Source organism: Benincasa hispida, chromosome 8 (genome assembly GCF_009727055.1).
Source record: "Benincasa hispida cultivar B227 chromosome 8, ASM972705v1, whole genome shotgun sequence".
In the NCBI taxonomy this organism is placed as follows: Eukaryota; Viridiplantae; Streptophyta; class Magnoliopsida; order Cucurbitales; family Cucurbitaceae; genus Benincasa; species Benincasa hispida.
Genome location: NC_052356.1, coordinates 41,329,961 through 41,340,086, shown reverse-complemented (window position 1 = coordinate 41,340,086; position 10,126 = coordinate 41,329,961). Strand labels below are relative to the sequence as shown.

Here is a 10,126-nt window from a genome sequence, read left to right as displayed (position 1 = left end):
ATGGCTTAGGACTTGCATACAACCAATGCAAAGGCATGCACAAGACATGCGGACATGGGCAGGAGGCATGCGTCGAGTGGGCATACCAAGCGCACAGGCCATGCGTCGAGGCCAAGTGCGCAGCCCATGCGTCGAGCAGGTATGCCGAGCACCCTGTCTATGCGTCGAGCGGGCAAGCCGGATGCCTATCCTATGCATCGAGCGCTGCCAAGTCTACCGAGCAGCCATGCGTCGATGCCTTATGTTAAGCGCATGCCCATGCAGCGAGACACTCCTATGCGTCCGAGCGCGCCTATACGGCCAAGCAAGCAAGTGCCTAGGTAGCACGCCCATGCGTCGATGGTCAGCGCCGTGTGTCCATGCCAAGCAGGCCAAGCAAGCATACCTAACAAGCCATGCGTCAAGGGTGAGTGGCCACCCTATGCGTTGGTGATGGCCGACTCATGAGATGGCTAAGTGGAATTTCAATGGAGGAAAGTTGATGCGTTAAGGACAAAGAGTAAGGCTAATTGATGAACGGAACTCCAAGAAGAGATGCCAATAGTTATACAATCATAAGTCTTAACAATTTAAATAGAGGAATATATTTAAGTACTTAAGTGATTTACGTGGCAAAAGGAGGTTCACACAAAATTCTAGTAGGAGGTTGACAAAGGAGATTTCATGCAATGGAGGTCTTATCACCCTTAGCAGGAGGTGGGTGAAGGAGATTACATGCAAAAAAGGAAATTTTGCCTGGTAAGTTGAGGTGAGAACAACTCAAGGCTAGACTGGAATAGGCTAAGTGTTGGCAGCTCCAAAGTGAGATAAATGGGAGTTGAGTTGTCACAAGGGGATGAGTTTGGAATGACTATAAATAGAGGGGTTGGGTGAGAAGGATTTATTCATACCATCACCAAAATCTTGGGTTGAGAGCATATTTAGAGTGTTACGTTTAAGTTATTAGGTTGCCAAGTTAATTAGAGTTCAAAAGAAACAAAGGTTGCGTTGGTGAAGCATTAAGCCAGCCCGGATGCACAGCCAGCCAGCGCATTTGGCACCTTGCGTGCACGCCTTGCAGCACTGCGTCCATCCAACAGCACACCTCGCTCGATGCATCCCGGGCGCTAGCCCACCCAGCAGCCCCACCGTGCGACGCATCACGCCCAGCGCAGCAGCCCCACCGTGCAACGCACACCCAACGCGTCAGACCCTGTGCAGCAGAACACGCCCACCCTACACACAGCCAAACGTCCAGCTACCTACCACAGTCCAAATAACCTCTAAAAAGGCTAATTTTAGGATTTTGGCTAAATTGGAGTAGGGTAAACTGGTACTTTGATTAAATAATGATATTTTGGCTTTTTTGACATTATTTATTGATATAACAAGTATTAATCGAGGAATTTTCATTGATATGGAGGAATTCTCAAGAAGGTATTCTTAGGGTGATTTTAGTGGAAAAACTTGCTTGCGGTGAGTGGTTATTTAGTTTTATACATTGATATGTGAATATATGCATATGTAAGTGCAAAATGCATGTTGATGATGTTATGCTGCTTACCATGATATTGTCTATGAAATTTCTATGGAAACCGAGATTATCCCCAGACTACATAAGTTAACATGCTTAAAAAAGGGTACTTGGCAGGAAAATATAGTCAGCCTCGGTCGGCGGGAAATAATAGTCGATGACGACCGGCAGGAAATATAGTCAAGTTACCTAAGCATGATTAGCGGAAAAAGAATTGTCGATGTGCACATTGGCGGGAAAAGTGGGTTATAGGAAAGTTTCCATAAAAATTTGTTATGAATAATAGTATGTACATGATATGAACATGCCAAGTATAGCATGGAACTTGAGGATGATGATTGAATGAACTTACACATGATCATGCATAAATTATACTGAAATTGTGATTATGTGATTGACTTCCCAAAAATATGTTTTGCAAAGTGATTATTATCTTAAAAGCATCACTCACCGGGCTTAATAGCTCACACTCTTCCAAATGTTTTCTTCTATTCCCTCCCTTCCCCCAGGTAGCAAAGCGGAGCGTTCAGGAAGAAGTCTACAAACCACCAAAACACCAGGACTTGGTGAATTCTCAGGACATGGCTCGGATCATGTGATAAATGAACATAGAAAATTGAACTATATGTATGAAACTTAGATAAATTATGGTAAATATGTTAAAGTCTTTAATAAATAAGGGGGGAAATGTTAAATTTAAATGTTATTTTGGAATACTACTGGTGTACCCTCATGCTCCCTTCCAAGTCTTGGGGCTAAGGCTAGGGAGGGGGTGTGACAACATGTGATCCACTTATTCTGTCCCTCGGGGCATCCATACATCTCAGTAAATCTTCAACACTTTCCTTCCCATTGCATCAAACTATCAATATGGCTTTTTGTGAAAGATTGAATAGATATCATCACCTCCTTATTTCATAACAAGTAAAGGCCACCACTCCGATCAACTGATTCAACTGTGAAACAATAATTAAATTTTTGCCGATACCTTATATTTTCCATTATGCTCGCACCATACTTTGTTTCAGATAAGAAAACAACTAAGGGATTTGAGTTGATCATAATACGCTTGAAATCAACGAAAGCTCTCGAACTCTCCAAACTTCAAGTGTTCCAGAATATTATTTTCATGACCTCGAAATTGTTAGCGTAAGATTCATGTAAATTGAGTTATCTAATCGAGTTGATTTTTCCACCATCATATAGTCACATCATGTTTATTTTGCCATAAGTTTTAATCAAATATGTATTAGTGAAAAATGAAAATAAATCAAATGATGGCAAGCCAAGACATATCATAGAAGAATTTAAAGATCTAGAATGATATGATCTCACGCTTTTTTTTAAGACATAGAATCAATAACATTCTTGTTTAGAATATTACAATGGATCTTTATCTTTATCTTTAAAAATATAAATGGGGGCATTGTTTCTTTAACCACTCAGGAGGCTCAATAATAATCAAGATATATGTCTTCACCCCTCTTCTAGGATTTTGTAATCTACCTCTAAATTACATAATATTTTAAAAAATTGATAAAATTTCGGTGTTAATTGTATGAGATTTCACCGAAAAAACTTTAAACAATAGATAATTTAGAAAAAGTTAAATTTTTATATAAATCTTGATGGTCGATCTCGAGTGAGATTGATAGAAAAAAGATATATTGTAACGAGTTTTCAAAAGAGTACTAATTTTGATTGATGAAAAATTTGGGAAGGTTATTTGTGAATATTTCTAAGATTCTAAATTCGAATGTTTACCTTGTTGAAAATAAATAAAACATCAAATTACAGAGTTGTTTAAGAGTGAAGAACAATTTGTTTGTGAATTAGATACTAATTTGACATGATTTCATAGCTTTATACACACAAAAAGAAATGCATCTGAATATGGGACATTTCGAGCCACTCAGACTGCAACCTCAAAATTCAAGATACATCCTAAAATTATGAAAATGAGAATATATATTTATATATATGTATGAGCTTAGAATGACTTCATTCTAAACAAACTATAATAATGTGTCGATATAGACGTCGTACATTATTATTGATTAATGTAAGAGAAGAGTACTCCGGGAATCAGTATCAACAAGGCTATTTCCAACCCCACAGTAAGCTTTGATAGCACAAGGGGAATTTTGGCCTCTCTCGGTGGTGTAAAAACGAAGGTAATCTTGATGATCAAATGGGTTAAACTGCTGAGGATGTTTGTCGTCCACCAATTCTTTAGGAATTTGAATAATCCCATCGTTGAAAGAAAATAACCCCACTGAATATCTCTCTTTGTTTGCACTCACTAACACTCTATGAGGTGGTGAGTAGATCCTCCCATTGCTCCAAGCCTGTCCATTAATTAATTAGTTAGTTAGAGTTAATTGACTTAATCAAATGTAATCTTAATTTGATAAGAAGATGAAGCGAAGAGATAGTATTTTAAAAATGAACTACTCACAAAGAATGCATCTCCGGCCATGACAATGAAAGACGAGGTTGAAGAAGAAGAAGGAGGATGGTATTGAAGCCATTTGTTATCTCTTGTTTTGATTTGCAGACCATTTACTTCATTTTGGTGAAGAATGGTGAGAAAACTCTTGTCTGTATGAGGAAATGCTCCCAAATTCATCTCCTTTTCCTTGGGGACTCTGTATTTTATCATTCTCATGAGATATTTGGTGGATTCCATATGGGTTTTTAACACCTTTCCAACCCCATAGCTTTCAAACACCATGCTCTTCACTCTCTCGTCTAATTCCGATACCAATTTCGCATACAACGTCACGTTTTCACTGCAAAGTAATTATATATATATAAAAATTGAAGATTAGATAAATATGAAGTTTCATCTAAAAAGTTGAATCAACGAAGGATAGAATTACCAGAAAGGGCGGTTTCCATGAGAAGGCCACATGAGATTGGTGAAGGAATGGATATTGGTGGGGAGAATGGGATGTTCGATGCCCATACTTTCATGGATTGGCATTAGAGGGTTTTGACCAAAGTAGCCATGGTATGGCTTTTCAGACACATTCTGAATCTTCCTCTCTAATGGAACATCGAACAATTGTTTCAAGGAATGAAACATGTTCGAACTAACATCCATTGAAACGGTGTCGTATAATGCCACAAAACATCCATATTCTTCAAGTGCTTCTCGAACTTTCTCCCTCGTTAAAACCCATTCCTTCCTTCCACTCTTCAAATTCTCTGAACAAAACTTCACAATTGGGATCTCACCTCCCATTTTCTTCTTTATTGTCTTTTTACAAATCTAATTCTTCACTTTTCTTTTTATTGCCTCTGCAAAACAATGCCACTAAACCACTCTATTTATAGCCAATACACAACTCACATCCCTTTTTTTTTTCTCTCTCTCTTTTAATAAATGTAATGTTGAAGAAATTAAAGAATAATGATAATTAACTGAAATGAAGAACGGGGTGTGCTTCTTTTGTTTTATTTTATCAAATCCCGGGTTTATTATTTATTATTTAGATATTTGACTTACATTTGAAATATGATTGATTAGTTAATTAATTAAATTACCGACCACGTATTTTTCAAACATTTTTCTAATCCAAACCTTTGTCAAACAAAACAGTTTGTTAATTTAGTTCATCGCACACAGTTTTCAGCCGTCCTGTTTTGTTTTTAATAATGAAATTAAACTTGTGAAATTAATCCAGTTTTTTTTTTGCTTACATTTTAATCCCCGTGTTTGACTTTGTGTTATAAGATAATCTAGAACGAATTTAGCTAATGAATGTTGGATTGGTTTATTATTAATTAGAAACACTTCTATTTCCAACTCTTTCTTATTGGAGATATATCTTCCCCTTAATTATTCACTTTCTTTATATGTACAACTTAGAAGTAGTTTAATCTTTAATGTCAATGATGTTAATGTTTTCCATTGAATTTTTATCGTGTCGAAAATATCTTTTGGTCACTATAGGTAGGTTTTTTATTTTTATTTTTATTATTATTATTATTTAAATGTAAAGATTTAAATATTTTATACAACGTGTTTTAATATATTTGTTGAAAATAATAGTGCGTGCATGTATTATTATTTTTTAGGTAATTGTAATGGGTAGCATTTTAGGGATAATAACCAAGTGTATAAGAGCATTTTTAAAAAATTGTAAATATAACAAAGTCTATCGATTATAGATTTGTATTGCTGATGATAGACTTTTATAAGTGATATGGTCAATCACTGATAGACTCCTACCAACAATATGTTCTATCACCGATATACTATCTAAATTTTGCCATATTGTAGTTTTTTGCATTATGCTATGTTTGTTTAGTTGTTTGGCATCTTTAACCAAATTAAAGTCTAAAACTTAAAACTTTGATGGAAATTGGTACAATAGGGGTCATCTCGAAATTTGGCCTCACTTTTTAATTTAATTGGCTCGATTTTTGGCCTTTTGTTGATGTCATCACTCTATGAATTTACCACTTTAACCCTTCTTCCTTCTTTCTTCTCTCTTTTGCAATTTTTTTTCTTTTTTCTTTTCAAATGATTTCTTCTATTTATGATACTCTTTGTTTTGAAGTGATTTTCCTTTTTTCTTTTCCGGCAATTTATGTTTATGTCACTCTTTTTTCTCATTTTTTTGGTGAGATTTCCTTTCCACCCTCTTTTTTTCAATTGTCCTTCTTTTTCAGTATTTCTTCTATTTATATCGACGTCTTCTTCTTCTTCTCAAATCAAAGATGTAAGTTGGAGTATGAATCAGAACGACAGGAAGAAACGAGAGGAAGAAACAAAAGTGAGAATTCAAATGAAGAAAAAAACTCAAAGGAAAAAACTACAAAATTGACGAAAAAAAGCTAGAGGAAGAAACGAGAGGAAGAAGCAAGAGGAACAATTCAAAATAAAGGAAAAAATCAAAGAAAAAAATGAAGGAGAACAATGTGAATTAGAGAACCAGATGAAGGAACGAGAGGAAAGAGTGAGAAATGCATCTGGCCTTGCGTGCATTTTGGAGTTAAAACAGTACTTTCACACGTGACTGACGTAAGTAGAAGACCAAAATTGAAATCTTTTAAAAGTGAGAGAAAGGACCTAAATAGGAACCATATAAATTTCCCAACTTTGATTGACTTTTTGTCTTTTTGTTATTATTATTATTTTTTTTAAGAGAAACGTTGTTTTGCTGAGATTTTTGTAGGTGCTATTTTCTTTTTGTTGTGTAAAACATTGTGCACAAAAATAGTTGTTAATAAAAAGTCATAGTGACTTATATATATGTGTGTCTGTGTGTCTGTGAATTTATTCGAGATTAAAAATATATTATATATTAAATACTAATATGAATTTAGGGTAAGTTTATGGAAGTTTAAATTTTATTAGAGAAAACAAATGTTAAATTTGGAAGGTTGTTTGGAATCCTAAATTTTTCTAGTCATCTACATAATAATAAAAAAACACAACATCAGAAGAGTTATAGTTATTACAACGGGTTGGTTTTAGGTTATTCAAATTATCTATTTTCAAATATTTAAATTCTTAGTCTCGTATTTTCAATAAATTAGTGATAAATGTATTTCTAACTTCTGTTTTTTAAAAAAAAAAATTAAAAAATATTTAATAAACTTTTAAAAATAGGAGGTAGTTTTGCAACAAAGTAAAAACTTCAAGAATATTTTATATAATTTAGCGAAAACAAAAATATATGTGCATGTTACCATATCTAATCATAATAACGTCGATTTTCAAAATAGAGATTTCATTTCATTTCATTTATTTTATTTTACCAAATTAAATATAATTAAAGATTTGAATTTTCGACTTTGAAGTAAATATTATATTTCATTTACAATGACTTTGATACTTATAATACAAATGACCTTTGCATTACATTTATCATATTATTTTATTTATAAACCCTATTATTTGAAGTATAGCTAATATAAACTCAAAAGTCAATGTTGAAGGGCACATTTATTATGTTAAAGCAAATGTAGAATTGGAATGTATATAATTTATTCTTTTTTCGAGATTTTCAAAAATAAAAAATAAGAAAAAAATATTTAAATAAATAACCAAATTTGATTATAGTTGTGATAGATAGACATTGAAAGAAGTCTATCAACATCTACTAGAAGCTGATACAAATCTACCACTGATAGTGTTGATATAAGTCTATTGGTGTCTGTCAGTGATAGAAACTGATAGAAGTCTATCATATTGATAGAGGTTGATAGAAGTCTATCAATGATGAAAACTGATATAAGTCTATTATTGATACTATGGTGAAAACTGAATACAAGTCTATCATTGATTGAGATTGATAAAAGTCTATATGTGTCTATTAGTGTTTTTCTTTTTTTATTATTTTTTAAATAATTTGACATTTTTTCTCTTTGTGAAAATTTCATTTTTAATTTTTTTTAATTTTATAACTCTGTAATGGAATTTTTGCTTGCTAGTAACCAACCAAAGTGTGTCCTACATATACCTTTTAGTCACAAATCAAAGCGTAACAACAAGACACATAGGTTTCTCAAAAACAACAAGAAGTACAACAAGGTATTTGACCTAATTTAAAGTTTTCTTTTTTAATATACATTTCATATATATTGTAAAAATGATTTAAAGATTGTAAAAACTTGTTGATGTCAATTTATTCAATAAATAATGCTTTATATTCTAATATTTGTTTTATTCTATGGAGCTATTTTTAGGAAAACTTTGTTACCTAAGATCTTTTGGTCACTTTATGTAGCTTTGTTAGTGTAAAGATTTTTATGTTTTTTTCATTGTATTTTGATTTAACGGTAGAAAATAGTATTGATGTATATTATATATTATTTTTGTACTCTACCGTTATTATTATTATAACTATACTGTTTATTTAAAAGTGCACATTATTTAGTCAAATTAAAGTAACGAACATGTCCCACGTTAATCTGTCATTATCAAAATCAATGAATAAATTAAAATAAAAAATATATGTTTGACAAAAAATAGAGGAAATAAAAAAGCATCAATATTTTTGTAATTTTTAATGAAATTAGAATTTCAATTTTCATATACTGAATTTGCTATTTAACCTTTATTTTTCTTGGGAACAATATGAGAAGTTTTGCTCAATGAAGTATTAAAACTTAGAACTTTGATTGAATTGTTTTTTTTTTCTTTTATAGATTTTGTTTTGGTAAGATTTTTGTAAGCATTATTTTCTTTTGCTGCACAAAAATATTTGTTGATTCATAAAAAGTCAATATATATTTATACATATGAGTAATTATTTTAATGATAAAATTATTAAAAATATTTGTAGGTATAGTAAAATGTCACCGTTATCCGTAATAGATAGAAAATTACGTTAGATTTGTTACAACACAAAAGATTTATGGAACCAGCATTTTTTCTCACACCGACGACTAGATGTTTAAGAAAACTGGCTTTTAAAGATAAGCTATAGGCCAACTCTAAAGGAGGAGGAGGAGGATTGATGATAAATGAGCTTTAGGCAATGAATTGTGTTAGTTTATTTTAGTCACACAATATCAAATATTTTATTTTAAAAAATAATCTAAGCAAATATGGGACAACTAACATATAATATATGTTATTAATAAAAACAATACTGAATCAAAATTAGAAGTGTTTATGGATTGAGTTGATTTAAAATATTTTTTGAACCCAACTCAATCATTAGATGGTAAATTTATTCAACTTCAACTCAACCTAATTATGGAATATTTGGGTTGAGTTGGTTCGGATTACTCAGATACTTATTTAAATTTTTATTTTAAAAAGAAATAACGTGTTAATTTGAAAAAGAATTTGTTTAATTATTCTTACATATATATTAAATTAAGATTAGCAAATCAATTTCAATGTATATCATGAAAATTTATTTAATTAATGTTAAAAATTATTCTTAATAATTGTTGGATACTAATATCTAAAAAAAAGTCAAGAAATCAATTAAAATAAAAATTAAAAAAATATATATAATAGCATTGTAAGTAACAAAACACATACTTTTTAGAGTTAATAATAAGTTGGTTGATTCAGGTTAATCTAAATGAATCTATGAACTAATCTAACTTATAAAATTTTAATTTATTTGAACTAAATTCAACCCAAATCGTACGGGTTGAGTTGGGTTTATTGGTTTTCTCGTCATATTTTTTGAACATCCTAATTGGAATTCTCTTATTTTATCAAAAAAAAAAAAAAAATACATTTTTTGGTCTATAAACTAATAGTTAAAGACTTTATTATCTTAATTTTTAGTGCAACATAGAATATTTAAATATTTGACTTTAAAAGAGAAAGTAGACGTGTCGATTATCATTTATTTTGTTAAATTTGGGCAATTATATATATATATATATGACTACCTTTTTATTACATTTATCATATTATTTTATAAGTGAAACGTGACATTTGATGTATAGCTAATATAAACTGAAAAGTCAATAATAGAATTGGATTTTTGGAGGTGTTGTAAGGGCACATTTATTATATATATTATATTTAGTTGAAATTTTGGTTGCAGACTTCGTGAAAAGGACTTCATACCATACCAAACACCTGAAAGAGCGCTCTACATTTCTTTTAGCTAGTGACAAATGGAAGTG

At 31.5% G+C, this 10,126-nt stretch overlaps 1 protein-coding gene across 1 annotated transcript in view; it reads right to left on the bottom strand.

Moving 5' to 3' along the window:
* Window positions 1–3,445: 3,445 nt before the first annotated feature.
* LOC120082470 (probable 2-oxoglutarate-dependent dioxygenase AOP1) overlaps window positions 3,446–10,126 on the bottom strand; it is a 6,756-nt gene continuing 75 nt past the window's right edge. Inside the window, exons 2-4 of the mRNA XM_039037652.1 lie at window positions 4,396–4,748; window positions 3,972–4,305; window positions 3,446–3,861 (exon numbers count right to left, since the gene is read on the bottom strand). Of these exons, the coding sequence (XP_038893580.1) occupies window positions 3,571–3,861; window positions 3,972–4,305; window positions 4,396–4,748 (978 nt within the window). The 3' untranslated portion in view covers window positions 3,446–3,570. The remainder of the gene's footprint in view (window positions 3,862–3,971; window positions 4,306–4,395; window positions 4,749–10,126) is intronic.